Below are 17,279 nucleotides of genomic sequence, written 5' to 3'. Positions count from 1 at the left end.
ACTACTTCATTACTTCCTGTCGGATCATTAGATAGTGAATTATATCGGTTTATTTTTAGCGTGATCGTCTATAATCTTAGCTAATTGTAATAGTCAAATGCTAAAGAAATAAATAAAAGAGATAAGTTTCATTTACTTTCCGTTCAGGGAAAGGAAATATCAGGACGTTATTACTCGTATTATGACAAGTTTAAAGAGAACCCTGTTTTATTTTTTTAAGTTTTTAACACTTTTCCTTTAATTCTTATAAATTTAAACGAGTTTCATTCTAATGAATTTTATTATAAGTTTGTATGAATAAAAAACATATTTTCCTGTTATAAATGTTAATAAAAATGTTTTAACTTAATATCTTCAACTACATATTGGATTTTGTTTCCTTACTGCTTAAATATACTTAATTCATTACTTAGGAACTCCATAAAATCCTTGATTCAAGCTTTTTTTAAACGTGTACTTTGAACCACAAATTAATATATTATTATATACTATCATTATATATATATATATATACATACATATAAACTTTACTTTGTGATAAATTTGAAAACCCCCTTGGAACATCTAAGAATTTTTGTACTTTATATAACGCACCTGTTGAAAGTTTATTTATCTCAATACCGAGATACCGAGAGAGTAGATAAGGTTATTTACAATTTACCTTTATTTCTCAAGAATAGGCCACAATGAACACCATGAAAACATCTTTACTATTATTTTCGGGTATGTTTCAGCCAATGGTTGTTATCTTTTGGATTTATTGGTATTTTGTTTGCATGTGTGAGATGTAAAATGTATGAAGGATTTCAGAAGATAAATATTAAAAACTCTAAACTAAATAACTTAGTTGTCGAATGACACAGGAAATTAATTAACAACAAGCTTAGTTCATTAAGGCATCAATTTGTATTCATATACAATAGATAAACCAGTATATAATCTATTAAAAACAGAGTAAACTTATTTTTACAACGTTTTATTTCAACGCATTATATTATCTTTTCTTAGATACGATATTTTTCAACGTTCTTACATTTATGGAATATACTAAGAAATTTTTATTGTGCAGTGGTGTTGGCCGTTATCATCTCATTAGTGGAATCTAGGTGTGGGACTTCTGGATGTGCTGTAAGTTGTCTCTTCTAAGAACTTAAGATCATTTATCCAAGAACAATATGTTTAATTTATTATATTGTTTAAATTACTACTTAAATTTATTATAATGTTCATCCTACTGTAAATAAGAAAGCTGGACACATATGTCTCTAATTTCTTTAGGTAATGTCATTTGACTTTGATATTTTGTAATTAAAGTCTCTGAAACCTGTGTTATTGGTAAATAGTCTTTCGTCGTCTCAGAAACCTAGATTCAAATCCCTAATTTGTCTTGAGATTTTCGTCGCTACAACCATTAACGGTCATTAAACACAAATTTTCCATGCCAGATCTCCAAATTTTCATTTATAATAATTGTTTTAATACACCAAATTCATAAAAGTTTAATTAATCTGCATGAAACTTTACATTGCGTATGCTCTCCTTGTATACTTGGTATGAAAAACTTTTGATAATTTTACTACTAAAAAAAAATTATGGTTGCCTGTAAAGTCGGTTTTACGGGCGAAGATTTTACGTGACAACGTCTTTTTCTCGGTAGAATATTTATTGATATGAATATTATTAAATTGCACAATAGTAACAAGGAATTGAATGAAAAAAAGAATTGCACAAATTTTAACTATAGAAATATATTTTGTTTACTAAAACATTGTACATAATTTGAAATTAATTAAAATTTGTTATTGTAAATGGTAAAGTTGAATAAAACATTTACTAAAATTGGAATTTGAAATTCTTGCTAAACACAGTTAAATTCTAACTCCGCGCGTGGTGATTGGTCGGTTTAGTTCGTTTGTTTGGTCGCACTGTTATGACAGGTTAGAGGTTATAATTTGTTATTTTAAATGTTTGACTAGCAATACGCGCTGTTTCTTCTCAATCGACTGAATTACGATTGATTGCAGAGTGATTTAAACTAATAATTTACTTAACACTATCAACATTTGTCAATAGTATGACATAACCTATAAACTCAGTTTCTCAACTTTTGTGTCAATCTAACAATTAATCAATCAATCATAGATTACGGTAATGAAATATCAGTGTACAATTATTTACCTTTATTGTTGTAGTTGTTGTAAATGACGAATCTAAGCACTCCACATTTTCACGAATAAACATAGTTATCTGCTTTATCCCGTGCGGCGGACCCACAGTTATCTGCTTTATCCCGTGCGGATCCCGTGCGGCGGACCCACTGGACGGGCATCGTAACGTTACCGGGCGTTACACTTTTTCATGAGTGACTCCGAGCCGCAACCTAATTTAAGACGTTGTCACGTCAATAGATTCAGTTTATGAATTATTTTTGTTTAAAGAAGGTTTGTGTATTGTATCCTCGAATAAGGAAATGTGCAGCTTTTTAAATACCCCTCCCGGCTCAGTTGGAAGAAAGGTTGATTTTTACATGTAGCCGTCATCTCTAAATGTCAAACTCAATACTCTATATCAAATAATTTTTAATATTTTTAATTTGAACAACACTGATGGTGAAACAACTCTCAATTTTAATAAGTTAATGTAATCGTAACACTTTCAAATCAACAAACTTCATCATCTTGGATTCTTACAAGACAAAACGTTTTATTAGCAACATCTCCTTGTAACATCGTGACTAAATTTAGTTATAATTAATTATAAATTGTTCTAGTTAACACATTTACTGACAACGGATTAATTAAATACTCGTGTAAATTTAAACGGCCATCATCTTGTAACCTCAAGAGCTATCGGAGCAAGAATAATATTCATTTGAAATTGCTTGACAACCAGCTGGAAGCGAAAAAAGTATGTATCGCTAGTAGAATATTATTAGTAACCAATTTTTTAACGTAAATAAACACTATATTTACATTTTTAGGGATTAATTAATTGTAAACGATATTCTTATATACAACTACTATGCACAGATCACTTTCCTATTCTAGGTACATTTCAACTATTTCTCCATACCAGTATATTCTATTATTTGCTTATTCTCTCTTTTATTTTCTTAAAATTACATTTCTCATATGTCACGAGTTCTACGTGACCGTAATTCTTCCACTAATTTATCTTAAGTGGGCTTTTTAAAATATACTTTGCATATAATAGTGAGGATAGATAAGATAACAGACTACAGTTTTAATGTGAGATTTACCTCCTATATTGTAATAAGCCAGGTTTAAACATCGTGGTATAGTATCACGGAAGCCTTAAGGGAAATTAAATTAAATCCATTGAGTGGCTGATTTTGTATGCAAGACACCTCGGTGATAGATTTGCTGCACTGCAGTACGATTTCCAATTCATATGTGGATGGACATATTTCATTCACGACTAAACCTTTATACCTATCATATGTTTCAGTGCAGTAACGAGCCTAATGGCAATTGCTGCCCTGGATACAGGTGTGGACAACATCAGAGATGCGTCGAACCAGGTAATATACGAGTGCATTATAAAAATATAAAGGATACATTTTTTTTATTCAAAATTTATCAAATATAATTTAAATTGCACATTTAATTTTTCTTGTAACATATACTGTATTATATACCTTAAGTAAGTAACATAAGTTTAACGAATTAAAATACATTCAACCTTTCCCACATTTCAATTCTTCACAGCTTGACTCTCTTCAATAAGGGATACATGGTGAAACTAGTTGCTCCAATTCAAAATTCTGTAGTTTTAGGCAAGCGGGATTTATTATGTCAGTTACCTTCATTTAAAAGGTATCCATTTTTTTTATTTTCAAGATTACAAAATGTGTTATGGTTTTAATACCGTTCTGAAACAAATGAAAATTTTTAAAAAAAGTCTACATTAAGTGTTTTTTTTCCCACTGATTGGAAAACAGCAACCCATTTATGTTATTCCCTATAAAAAAAATTCGATAAAATTATTTGAAATGGATTTTTTAACTAGATGTGAGACTTTGGGCATCCATTTCTTGGGGTGTGTTACATTGGAAGAAGTTAATGTTTTATTTTGGGTAATATCGTTCAAATCAAAAATAAAAACCAAATTTGTGGATTAATGTTCATATAATTTGACATGGCTTGTAAATATATCCATAATATTTCTGCTTTTCGTATTTACTTTTTTAAATAAACCATTATTTTTAGACCAGAATATAGAAAAACTATATTTTTTTTTTTAAGAAATAGACAATGATATTGATGATAGTGATTCATCTTTCTGGGATTCTGCCATCCAGCTCTTTTCCTGTTGTCACTGTTCATTGATCTCCAAGTTGCAAGGAATCTTTTTACTCAACATCTTCTTCTTCACTTCTCTCTGATAACAATGTAATTCTGTCTCTATGTCAGCAGTGGTTGAGAGGGCAGAGTTTCTGTACCCCTTCCAGTACGACTGTGGCTACGGGTACAACGACTGTGGCGTGCCCCAATATGGACCACAATTTCCCCAAATTGGTTTCCCCAACTACGGGTACTATGGCGGATTGGCTGCACTGGGGAACAATTATGTGGGCCGAGGCTTTGGAGGATACCGCACCCCCTTCGTCAACTACTTATGATTCTAGTTATTATGGATTTATTGTTAAATTATTTGTTAATAAAGTATACATTTCTATATTTTTCTTTTTCTTCTTCAGCATTGGCCCGGTACCAAAGAGGAGGAGACTATTAACAATTTGACCTGTTTCTATGCAACTATGTTTATGTATCTTCATAGATTTTCTTTTCCGAAACTAATAAACCTATTTTTAGGAATATATTTTTTTAATGAAAGAGGACTGCCTCACATTGATTACTATTTACGTTTTTTATTGTCGGATAAGAATCAGACCAGGAAATAACTTTAAAAAGCTCTCATATGAAACCATATAGAGAATCCAGACAAGCGGTTTGCGGAGATACCTTTATCTTACAAACACCACACGTTATCTCAAAAAATCCACGAAATATCAGTCTTCGTGATTGGCTGTGGAATGAGGTCCTTATAGCAGAAAAAATTTAAAAATATCCGGGGGCAACGGTATAATATTGAGTGCGGAGATTTGATTGTTCCCGATCACTATAATATCTGAGAAGTTTGCTAGTGACATCAATGATACAAAAATGTTCCTGTAATGAGTCTTTTGAAATTTGATGTGGAGCAGCGAAAGGGAATAAATTGTGAAATCATGATAACACATTGTTGTTCATGGGAAAGGTTAGGAAGCAAACAAGACAAAGATTTCAATTTTCCAAAACCTTATAAGCTATATCAAATGTGCTAAGGGAAATTCCTAGTCTACACCAGGGTTCCAGAAAACGCTTCTGTAGAAGTCCTTTAAAACATGACATGGAGCAACGAAATGGTCTAATACGCTGATAAAAACAAATACATTTCTGCCAAGAAAGGCCCAAAAATGAGGGCTGCACTACTATTACTGTACGCTCTGTTATTAAATCATCATCTTATTGAAAATTTTTCCGAGCGTTTCTCTATATTCAATCAGGAAATTCCGATGTTATGGTCCAGTAAAGAGACAGTATTCATGTTTATCGTATTTACATCTTAATTTAAATATATTGGAGTGTCTTAAATAACTATTTGGTGGAGGAAGTCGAGTCCAACATTTTAGCTTATATCTTGAAACTATGTTTAACCTGTGGCATAAGCACTTTACAGTTCACAGACGGGTTCGAACCCAGATAGAAGTCAAACTTTACCTTCAGAAGAGTCTGCATAACTTCTCTTGGAATTTCTCATTACGCGTGGTCATGACAAGTTGACACGTTTGAAATGACAATACCTAAAATTATCAAAATTTCAAGTATAAGACACAATGTAGTTTCGGTATCCATCTATCGTATACTGTTTTTCACGTAATGCAAGTTTGCGTGGTAGTCGCTTCATGCTGTACGCGAATGAATGGTGGTCGCTTTACTCGCTTCGGGCTTGGTAGTTTTGGTAGTTTCGCTTTACAAGCAAATACACTGGTAGTTCCACCAGGTGGCTACTATTCAATGGATCTTCACCTGGCATGACTATGAACCTTACAGACTCATGTGTTATTAATACTCAGGTAGTGATTAGAGTTCCTGTACTGAGTGGACCACATGAAATGAATCTTGATAAGTACTCAAATAACCAGTTTTTGACACTAGATCTCTAAAGTACCAGTGCCGAGGCAAAAACTAGAAATTCAAATTCTGTCTTATCCTTGTAGTCTGCAATCTGGTTTTGAAGCACTTGAATTAAAGCTATACAAATTAATTATGTTTCTACCTGAAATTCTAACGAAGAAGAGACAACGGTTGTTCTTGAGACCATGACATTTGTACTCTCTTAGAGTTTAAAACAACATAACTAACTAACTAAGGATTTATATGTTTCGTACAATACACTAACTTGTACTGGTAGAGTTCAACATTGATGGTAATAAAACAAATAAATTACACATTTTAAAGCACTTATATGGTGCTCCTATTTTCAGTAAGAATTAGTGATACAACTAATGTACGACATGAATTGGTGGAAAATATATTCTTTCTAAATAAGGTCGTAACTTTTATTGGCTATCGGAAGATTCTAAAACATTCGTCTGTTTTACATGCCCTTTTTTGCAGTCATGTGTATCGTTTTCTTGTAAATGTTTCCAGAAAACCATGAACCATGAGAAGAACCGCTCTCCACAGTGAGGCCGAAATATTTTAAGGATTTAATTGTATGAATATATGTCGACTTTTGTGAACCGGAAAACATGCTAGTTACAACATCGGCTGCATAAACCCAAGATCTAAGATTTCCTGTTTCAAGTTGCATTATAAATCAAAATAATAGTTGTTCATTCTAATCCAGTATTATTCTTTAAAATCTTTTTTTAATTCAAACTATAAAAATAAGTCGATTAACATTTATATTTACATTTATCAGTATTCTTTCCGACCAGAATTCCTTCTAATTTAATTTTGACAGTTGTGAGATTATAGAGCAAAACAATAGAATATCTGTGTATAAATAAATCCCCTGTCTCAGTTTCAAATTTTTGGAATAACACATATTCCATGGAATTGTTTTTGGGATTCCTCTGCAATTAGTTACTGATTGTATTTTGAAGTAGACACATACAAGTACAGTGGGTCTGACACACAGAAACACTCACTTTCTTAATCAGCTAAATTGTTTACTTCGCTTACGAAAAGTATTCCTACACCGCAGCTCGTTAATGTTTAATATTATACGAATAAAGCATAATCATATTAATTGGATGGAGAAATTAAATTAAATCAAAATCTTCCAGTAAGAAACCTTCAAAATGTTACATTTCCTACAATATCACCCGATAGTTAGCATATTTCAACCTTCTAACGAATAAATGAAAAGAACTAGAACTCTAGAAGTACACCACAAGGAGAAGTACAGGCTAGTGCGATAACAGTGTCAATAGGCGGCCTATGTAAACAGTTGATAAGGAGCCTATTGTGCTTTGTGGTCAGAACTTTACAGGATGAGGAATACTATGATATTTAGTGGTGAGTCGGTTCTCGATTGATTATAGTAAATCTACTCTGTGCTTAGTCAGTCCGTAGATAGACATGTTGATCGCGATTGTTTAATTCACATTTAATATTATTAATTCACTTATATAAATTATTCTTATATTTAATATAAGTAATTTAATACTTTTTTTATTGTTGGTTATTAAACTTTAATTTAAATACACGTGTAAACCCCATAAAACCTAAATACGACTATAACTATATTTAACTTTAATATATCCAAGGTTGTGAAATATTTTAAAATAGCGCAACAGCGTAGTTAGAGTATATTGTATTTCGATTGTTTGTCAAAATCATATTATAAATACTGTGAGGGCTGTTAAGTCCATATGTATAACATAATTTAGTAAACGCTTCTAGACTTACTCATTCGAAAGTTTTAACTAAATTGTTTTTTGTATATTTAATTTATAGCTAATTTTATATACATAATTTCTAAGCAAGTTTATTTTATTACATGTTATTAAAACAATTCTTGTTTAAAATTTCATTTTAAAAACTGTATTTTTAGGTACCGTAATGATTAGCGAGGAAAGAAGGTCAGAATTAGTGACCATAAAAAATAAACTCAAAAGGATGAACCGTATATTAAAAAAAGGTTTGTCGAATTATTTTATATTAACACGGTCATTTTGAACATTTAAGAATATGGCTATTTCTTTCACCTCGCCTTTCACTTGTAATATTTTATTTACTACGTTCCTTATTAGATATATTATAATTTATATTCAGTAAATAAACACTTTTTTCAATTAAGTTCTCAACTTTCATTAATTATGTGTTCGTGGTTTATAAAAATTTGCTTATAGAATGTTCGTTTGCATTATATGTGTATTCCTATTTATTTAATTAGGCATTAAAATCCTAATTGCCAGTGTCTACACGCATTTTTTCCAGAAAGAACATTTAGATTATGGTATCAAATAATTATGATGTATCCAAGAAAAATAATGTTGAAGTTTTCGATGTGCTCGTCCTAAAAAAATATAATTCACAAAGTGTGTTAAAAATCTAAAATGCAGGCATAAATTAAACAGCGTAATTATATCCATAAAAAGGCCACGAAACACATAATATGATATGTAAAATTTGCTTTTAAGAGCAATACCTAACAAAGATTAGACTAATTGAAATTGAAATGCTTGTCTTCCATATGGACATGGACATATTCAGACTACGAATTGGATGTTTCAACAATTGTTCAAGTAAATTTGAACAACTTCTCTTGTAATTTCTTAAAATATATTGATTGATATACTTGTTACACATCTTTATTGGTAATGCCCCATTGCTCATACTTCATGGGCTTATCCATTGGTCAATCGATACTGAAGCTTGAAGCTTCCGAAAGAAGCACCATCGGAAATCTTTCTACAAACTGTCTGGAATAATCTTTAAAATATAGCCTATTTATTACATCTGTAATCTAAGTTTACATATTTAAATCTGCTTTTGAAGCACTTGATGTATAAAATCTCAAAGCTTCCAATGGCATCCAAACTGATTCCAAGAGTGATCCCACCAGAAACTTTTAATACGATATAGCCATTTTCGAGACTGATTAGTAGCAGGGAGAAAATCATTATTTTAGTTCCTTATATAATGTATTGTATATTTTATTTTATGTACAGAATGTTTTGGAATTTTTTAACCTAAATTAAAAAACGTAACCCGTGTTTTAGTACCGTTTAGAAAAAGTGGAATTTAGTTAAACTCGCTTTCATTGCTATTCGACTACTCATAAAAAATAAATCCTGAACAAATGCTAATTTGAGATTTCATTGTTTTAACACAATTTTTTCTTATGTGAACAATCTGAACTGCACCATAACCCCCCTGTATTATGTACTGTATACATTGGATCTTTGTCCAAGAACCACAGGTATCTCATAAGAGACTCTTTGAGTAAACCCCTCGAGGCCCTTAATTCTTAGCTGTAAAAGCTGTAAGATCAGTCTTTATGAATCTGTATATTAACACCATACTTGAATAATAAACAGAACTGTATGGGTTACATACAGATAAATACATTTAAAAAAAAACAAATCAATTCGAGTACAACTGTTGTCATTTTAATTACAACATCTTTTAAGCACAAATATCAATTTAAACCCATGACTACCTATATAATATTTTATGCAATCTATAAACATAACATAAGCTTGCAATCATACGCTAAAACATACTGAAAACTTTAGCAATAGTGTTCAAAAAATAAATAAAGAAACATAACACTTTTCACTGTAAATAACACGGCCAACAGCCGCGCCAACAGACAAATTCCATTACTGATGGAGCTGTTAGAAAAGGAAAAACTATTCACATGCCAATACATCCAAAAAATTCACATAGGCATAAAATATATTATGCACAGCTGTCCAAAAAATATATACTCATATGATAATAAATGAGAAATAAAGAAAAATCTTCTCTATTGTAAAATAAAATTCTGATGTTTAATATTACAGTTTTGAGATAAAGTATTTGCTTCTAAATTTACATTGTGGGGATATAAACGATGAGTATTATAACGAAACAAATTGTGACTCAATGACCATCTCAATGGGACAAAACAAGGCTGCGGCGTTCCTAAAGACAGGTATTAATTCCATATTAGTAATCCTAGTAATCCTTATTATCATTAAGAGCAACAACACATTACCATCTGAACTTAGATAGGTTCAATTTCACATCAACCTCATCAACTACGGGTTTATAAAGCGTAATAGATGCATTAAGAAGGGAGGAGGCTTGTTGCATCTTCCTCATACAATCCAGAAACAACGCCCAAATGACGCATCAATGGATGACGTCACACCTATCAAGAAACTTCAAAAAGTGCCTCTTTGCACATCATTTCCAATCGATCTAATCCAAATCAATTAATCAGACTGCTATATTCAAGGAGCAAAATGTGTTTGATGTTGATTATAAACTTTATAAAATATTAAGTGTCCAAAAATCGTTTTTTAAATGTGTTCTATCAGTACAACATGTATTGCTGTATGAGGGGACCAAACAACACTATTACATTCAAGTTCCAGTCGTAATAAGGCATTAAATAACCTAACAGACGTGCAATTACTGTTGAATAATCTGTGTGTACGCCTGATGAAGCCTAACATTTTGTAATTACTGCTTACAATGTTCTCTACATGGCCTTTCAATTGGAGTAGCGCGTTGTCCACACGCTCAGATCACAAAATATGTCGACGAAAGGTATCGATATCTGAACGGAAGAGGCTTTTTTGTGTTTAATTGGCGTATCAGAATATTTATTAACATTTAACTCAAAATTGTTGGATAATACCATTGAAACACAGATTTCATTTCAGTTTGCAATATTAAACAACCTCCCATTGTATTCACGGTACTATATACCTATTTTCATATCGTCTGCATACATTATAACTTGGCTACTGAAGTATAAATGAAGATCGTTTATGAACAAAATTAAATAATAAGAGTCCTAAATTAATAACTTGTGTAATACCAGATCCTGCAATAAAAAATTAGATTTATATCCATAATTTTATATGTATCGGCGTCTATTTTTAAGATACGAAGAGATAAATTGTATTTATCTTTGTCAGCAATATATCATGATATAACTAGTCAAAACTTTATAAAAATCCATAAACGTTGTATCGACATTACATCATGACAGTTAGACAATCATACGAGACATGTACAATGGTCTGAGTTTAAAATTTAAAGTCATGAGGGTAGTCCTATCAAAACTTTACTGGTCAAGTGTATTATTATTGTGAAGATATCGAAGAGAACACAGGAATCAGATTTAGACGATCCTGAACATTGCATCTGTAATAGTATTTTGGATTATAGGAATCAGAGATTAACATGACCACAGGATGGGTAGAATTCTGTGCTATGTTTCAAATACATGTATACTTCTTACTTGTTATTTATTATGTGTATTTAGGTTCTCAGTGTGGTTTTAAAAACGCATTTTAGTGACAAAAATCTATTTGTGAGTTGGCACAATCCGTGTATATTTTGGCAAGTTATAACTTTTGTCAACAAAAATAGCAATAACTATCAGTTTACTTAATATATTGAATGCATTAATGTGAGATACAGGGTTTTCATAAAAATTGTTTCAGTACTTTGGGCTTTTGGCCCACACATAAAAATGAGTATGAAAGTTCATATGAAGGTATGTCTGAACCGTTTAGTTTCCTTCTATCTGTCTGAATGTGTTTTTTATAACTATAACGGTTTTTATGTTATTTGACTTTAAATATGTTAAACAGAAGCCATTTTGAAACGGTTAAAAGGAATTTGTTATTTTCTAAAAGACTACCAAAGTTTAATGCAATTCTAAAGTTTCATAACTTTATTTTAACTGGTTCAAAAGTATATTTTTTAATGAAAAATACATACAGACAGATAGACGGAAACTAAAGGGTTTTGGAAATACCTTCCTATGAACTTTGCTGCTCATTTGTAGGCACAGAAAAAAATTCAAAAGTATTTTAACACTTACTGAACAGCTTGTATAAAGATATTTAAGGAACGTCCAAAAAGAATGTTTCGTTTTACTGATTTTGACATTTTTTTATTCTAATACATTTTGGATTTTGGTACTTAAATGAAAAACCACACAAAATACTTTTTAATTTGCAAGAGGAATGTAAATATGCGTAATAATTAACATGGTTTGATTACAGGACTGTTGGTGGTTCTGGTGTGCTTTACTGGGGAAATCAATTCTTACTACCTCTTCCCAGGAGCATACCCCTTCACAGACTGTTATGGCAACATAGGGTGTAGTTATTCTAATGGTTATCCTTACGGGGGCTACGGGATTGGCGAAGGCTTCCCGTACTACCCATTAGGTTACGGAGGATACGGTAACCACAGGAGCTACTCCTTCAATACTGCGGTACCTAGCGGAGTCTTCGGCCGAGATGGCTGTGGATGTGATGGATACGGCAAATACGGCTGCAACTGTGGATAAATTTGCCGTGTTTTTTATGACTTGTTATAAATTTTTGTTACTGGAACATTAGTTAAGTTTTAATTATAACTATTATTTTTAAGTATTCTTTTATGATTTCCCATTATAGTCTTAAGTTCTTGTGAAACATTTATAACCAGCTCTAATGGTGATCTTTTACGTTTTTTTACGACCTCAGTATTAATATTGTATATTCAGCGTGCCAAAACAACTATCATTACTCTAACAAAAATGACATGATCCCTGCTGTTTGTAAATACTCGTATCTGGCAAAACAACTATCTGTGTTACAGTGACACCTGAGACCTGTAGAGTCACTTACATAGAGTTAAAGTTAGAGTTAGTACCTGTCACTTTGACTAGTTGTGTATAGTCTTAAGTTCTTGTGAAACATTTATAACCAGCTCTAATGGTGATCTTTTACGTTTTTTTACGACCTCAGTATTAATATTGTATATTCAGCGTGCCAAAAACAACTATCATTACTCTAACAAAAATGACATGATCCCTGCTGTTTGTAAATACTCGTATCTGGCAAAACAACTATCTGTGTTACAGTGACACCTGAGACCTGTAGAGTCACTTACATAGAGTTAAAGTTAGAGTTACTACCTGTCACTTTGACTAGTTGTGTATAGTCTTAAGTTCTTGTGAAACATTTATAACCAGCTCTAATGGTGATCTTTTACGTTTTTTTACGACCTCAGTATTAATATTGTATATTCAGCGTGCCAAAACAACTATCATTACTCTAACAAAAATGACATGATCCCTGCTGTTTGTAAATACTCGTATCTGGCAAAACAACTATCTGTGTTACAGTGACACCTGAGACCTGTAGAGTCACTTACATAGAGTTAAAGTTAGAGTTAGTACCTGTCACTTTGACTAGTTGTGTATAGTCTTAAGTTCTTGTGAAACATTTATAACCAGCTCTAATGGTGATCTTTTACGTTTTTTTACGACCTCAGTATTAATATTGTATATTCAGCGTGCCAAAACAACTATCATTACTCTAACAAAAATGACATGATCCCTGCTGTTTGTAAATACTCGTATCTGGCAAAACAACTATCTGTGTTACAGTGACACCTGAGACCTGTAGAGTCACTTACATAGAGTTAAAGTTAGAGTTACTACCTGTCACTTTGACTAGTTGTGTATAGTCTTAAGTTCTTGTGAAACATTTATAACCAGCTCTAATGGTGATCTTTTACGTTTTTTTACGACCTCAGTATTAATATTGTATATTCAGCGTGCCAAAACAACTATCATTACTCTAACAAAAATGACATGATCCCTGCTGTTTGTAAATACTCGTATCTGGCAAAACAACTATCTGTGTTACAGTGACACCTGAGACCTGTAGAGTCACTTACATAGAGTTAAAGTTAGAGTTAGTACCTGTCACTTTGACTAGTTGTGTATAGTCTTAAGTTCTTGTGAAACATTTATAACCAGCTCTAATGGTGATCTTTTACGTTTTTTTTACGACCTCAGTATTAATATTGTATATTCAGCGTGCCAAAACAACTATCATTACTCTAACAAAAATGACATGATCCCTGCTGTTTGTAAATACTCGTATCTGGCAAAACAACTATCTGTGTTACAGTGACACCTGAGACCTGTAGAGTCACTTACCTAGAGTTAAAGTTAGAGTTACAGTAGTACCTGTCACTTTGACTAGTTGTGTATAGTCAAAAACCAACTGTTGCACTTCAGTGGTGCTGTTCTAGGGACAAGCATAAAGCATAGGGCTGGTGGACGGAGGAGCTGGAGGGATTGGCATTGCCTTGGCGTCAAGGTCTCCACAACCTGAGGGAATTCTTGAGTACTTCTCATGAAGTTGACTTTTAAACGAACAAAAATTTAACAGTTTAGAAGGCTTCATCTCCCAAACAAAGAAGAGAGGGCTTCTTATATTTCGTAGGACTCACTCCTCAGTTCCATATGTTTACATCCCTCTGTCATGAACTTAGAAGGTACGCTTAGGTGAGACATCTTGTACCGTACTTTTCCCCGCTTTCCTGTCTATTTGGTGGTTGTACTTCATATAAATCTGGCTGTTAAAATCGGCCTCACGACACAAATCTTTTGGATGCTCTCCGTTTATGGGCTCTAGAATGCAAAACCACCATAATCCGAAAATGCATATACAGGGTGTTTCAAGAGGAGTCTGCCGTACTCTACAAGCTTATTCATCTCATCAAAATAATGAAAAAGGTTCGCATAAACATGCTTTGATGGTATGTTATACAGGATCAAAGATTACATCTGAATTTCAGCTCCCTCAGTGACATTAATTCATACTATATTAATTAAGCTTTTTAATTAGTTAATGTTTGTGTAAAATTGTATAAAACCGCTCTAGAACTCTATGACCAATAGATTATGAGAAAATCTGGGTAAATAAAAAAACTTTTAGGGTTGGCAATGTTCTTTTTTGCGTTTGGACTACAATAACTCCATCAAATTGCCAATAAAAGAGAAAATTTTTCAATAATATTTGTAGAAAATGTGATTTAAAAAAAATATATAAATAAATTTAATAAAAAGATAATATTTTTCTTTTAACTGCAATTATATGAAGGCACGCACAAAACTAAAACTTATTAAATCACGCGTTGTGAACAAAGTAATTAATTTAAAATAAATCTTTGACCCTGTTTAACTCTCCAATGAAGCATTCCAGGATCCTTGTTTACATGAACTGTTTTCATTATTTTGATGAGAAGAATAAGCTTGTGCAGTATGGCAGATACCTCCTGAAACACCCTTTATATATACAGAGTATCCCGACAAACTGCTCTCATCAAAATAATGAAAAATATCTCATAAACATGTGTCCGGAAACGCTTTGTTGGCTGGCAAAAGATTTCACCTGATTTTCTAGGAAAGGGCAGAAATAGAGCGAAATTGATTTTTATGGCGTAAATTTAGCTGTTAAATTTTTCGGAGTTTATGAAAAATTAACTAAAAAATAGAATAAGGCCACTCATATATAAGATATCGGAATAAACATAAAAAATATCTAAAAACATGTTTTGTTTGGATTTGAAGTACATTAACTTCATTAAACGGGTAATAAACAATTATTTGAATATAAAATTTAATACAATTTGATTATAAATATAATTATGTAAAATACGCCAATATTTTAATAAACACGAAGTATAAAAATTATGAACGTTCATTTGATAAACAGATATTGCATTTTCTGTCCTATTTTTCGTATGTGTTCACTTAAGGTGACATTATTTTTTTAATTTTTTGTTTGTTTACCATTTGCCTACTTCATTATTCTCTTAGGAATTAAATTGTCTACAAATTTTTATTACAAATTTTTATTTTATTACCCATTTACTGAAGTATCGAGACCAAACTTTTCATTTTTTGTCTGATATCTCAAATATGTATAGTCTTACAGGTCTAGCACGTATTTTATTCAGTTTTACAGGTCATTTTACATACAATCCGATAAATATAACACCTAACCTTACGTCATAAAAACATCAGTTTCGCTTTCTTTCCATCCTTTCCCAGAAAATCTGGCAATATCTTTCGCTAGCCGTAGTTCCCTTTTAAAGTGTATTCGAAATATGTTTATATAAACATTTTTCATTATTTTGATTTTAGAAAACCACCTAAGAAGCTTCTAGGGTCGCTCGAGGGACAGCCTGTATACAGCCTCTCTAGCAATATTTTCAGGTATTATTCCTGGACCAAAATCAAACCAAAATGTTGTGTGCAAATTTCTAAAGCTCAATAATAACCCCCAAATAGCCGCCGTTTTGATTTTTCACTTAAGTATTTTTAATTTGAGTTCGGCTTGTGTATTTAAGTTAAATTTGTTATATAGCTATATAACCTAAAGGCCTAATTACAGAAAAAAATCCATTTTATACTCTTTCTTTCAAAATGGCGGCTTCCTAAACATTTTAAGCGTAAATATCTTAAAAATTCCGTATAACAAAAAATGTTCACTTATTATATTTTATTTAGGAATATAATTCAAAGTTCAACGATACCAAGCTTAAGAAAATCGGTTGATAAATAAGAGATAAAATACACATTAAAAATCCACTCTGACCATGTGACAGCTGTTGTGAGCCACAATAATCAGCTGTTTGAATTTAAAATAAAAATATGTGTAATCTACAGCCGCAAAGGATATTGTAAACCTAAAAGTTACGCTACATATTCTTCTACCCAACCTACAAACATTTAGTCCATTAAACGTTTCATAGAAACAAATGGATTTCTTACACGCCAAAATTATTGCTCAGATAACAAGTGTCAATTTTCCTTATACATTATGCGTTCATAAACACATTTGAAAATAGGATCAACATAAATTTATGACATAGTTGCTCAATATAATGGCATCGTATCTTTTTACTTATTTATTTATGTCTAAATTGCAATATCATGTTTACCTCAAATACATCGTAATAAATAAATAAGTTTTCATCTAAAAATATTATACAAACACTAAATTCAACGAACTAAGCAGTTTTATGGAAGTGATCAGCTGGGACTAAGGTGTTTTCCTAGTAGTTACGACAGAGCAAGCAATATTATTTCTGCCAGTGATATTTAGGAGTTTTTTTTTTATTTATTTATTTATTTTTTTTTTTTTTTTTTTTGCTTGCATGCTGCCCGCCGGCCCGGCCATTGGT

At 31.7% G+C, this 17,279-nt stretch overlaps 2 protein-coding genes across 4 annotated transcripts; both read left to right on the top strand.

Moving 5' to 3' along the window:
• The first annotated feature begins 425 nt into the window (after window positions 1-425).
• Window positions 426-4,700, top strand: LOC124366588. Of its 2 annotated transcripts, none has more exons than XM_046823181.1 (4): window positions 426-723; window positions 1,070-1,128; window positions 3,469-3,541; window positions 4,434-4,700. In XM_046823181.1, exons 1-4 carry the CDS (start codon window positions 687-689, stop codon window positions 4,640-4,642), a joined length of 378 nt encoding a protein of 125 aa, XP_046679137.1. In that variant the 5' UTR covers window positions 426-686; the 3' UTR covers window positions 4,643-4,700. The 2 variants fall into 2 exon arrangements, with proteins under 2 accessions (XP_046679137.1, XP_046679138.1); XM_046823182.1 differs by having other exon boundaries at window positions 509-723; window positions 4,437-4,700.
• A 2,755-nt stretch (window positions 4,701-7,455) lies between these two features.
• Window positions 7,456-12,679, top strand: LOC124366586 (keratin-associated protein 19-1-like). 2 transcript variants are annotated; one of them, XM_046823180.1, is made up of 2 exons: window positions 7,456-7,589; window positions 12,308-12,679. In XM_046823180.1, the coding sequence occupies exons 1-2, from the start codon at window positions 7,565-7,567 to the stop codon at window positions 12,595-12,597; spliced, it is 315 nt and encodes a 104-aa protein (XP_046679136.1). In that variant the 5' UTR covers window positions 7,456-7,564; the 3' UTR covers window positions 12,598-12,679. The 2 variants fall into 2 exon arrangements, with proteins under 2 accessions (XP_046679136.1, XP_046679135.1); XM_046823179.1 differs by lacking the exon at window positions 7,456-7,589 and adding an exon at window positions 8,077-10,215.
• The last annotated feature ends 4,600 nt before the right edge of the window (window positions 12,680-17,279 follow it).

Source organism: Homalodisca vitripennis, chromosome 7 (assembly GCF_021130785.1).
Source record: "Homalodisca vitripennis isolate AUS2020 chromosome 7, UT_GWSS_2.1, whole genome shotgun sequence".
NCBI lineage: Eukaryota > Metazoa > Arthropoda > Insecta > Hemiptera > Cicadellidae > Homalodisca > Homalodisca vitripennis.
This window is presented reverse-complemented; position numbering and strand designations above follow the sequence as displayed.

What these genes read in the sequence shown, in the direction of transcription:
- LOC124366588 (XM_046823181.1), top strand. Translation starts at nt 687, where the DNA reads ATGAACACCATGAAAACATCTTTACTATTATTTTCGG. An exon ending in GTGGGACTTCTGGATGTGCT is followed by an intron (nt 1,129 to 3,468) that starts GTAAGTTGTCTC and finishes CATATGTTTCAG; the next exon opens with TGCAGTAACGAGCCTAATGG. An exon ending in TCAGAGATGCGTCGAACCAG is followed by an intron (nt 3,542 to 4,433) that starts GTAATATACGAG and finishes TCTCTATGTCAG; the next exon opens with CAGTGGTTGAGAGGGCAGAG.
- LOC124366586 (XM_046823179.1), top strand. Translation starts at nt 10,167, where the DNA reads ATGACCATCTCAATGGGACAAAACAAGGCTGCGGCGTTCCTAAAGACA. An exon ending in TGCGGCGTTCCTAAAGACAG is followed by an intron (nt 10,216 to 12,307) that starts GTATTAATTCCA and finishes GTTTGATTACAG; the next exon opens with GACTGTTGGTGGTTCTGGTG.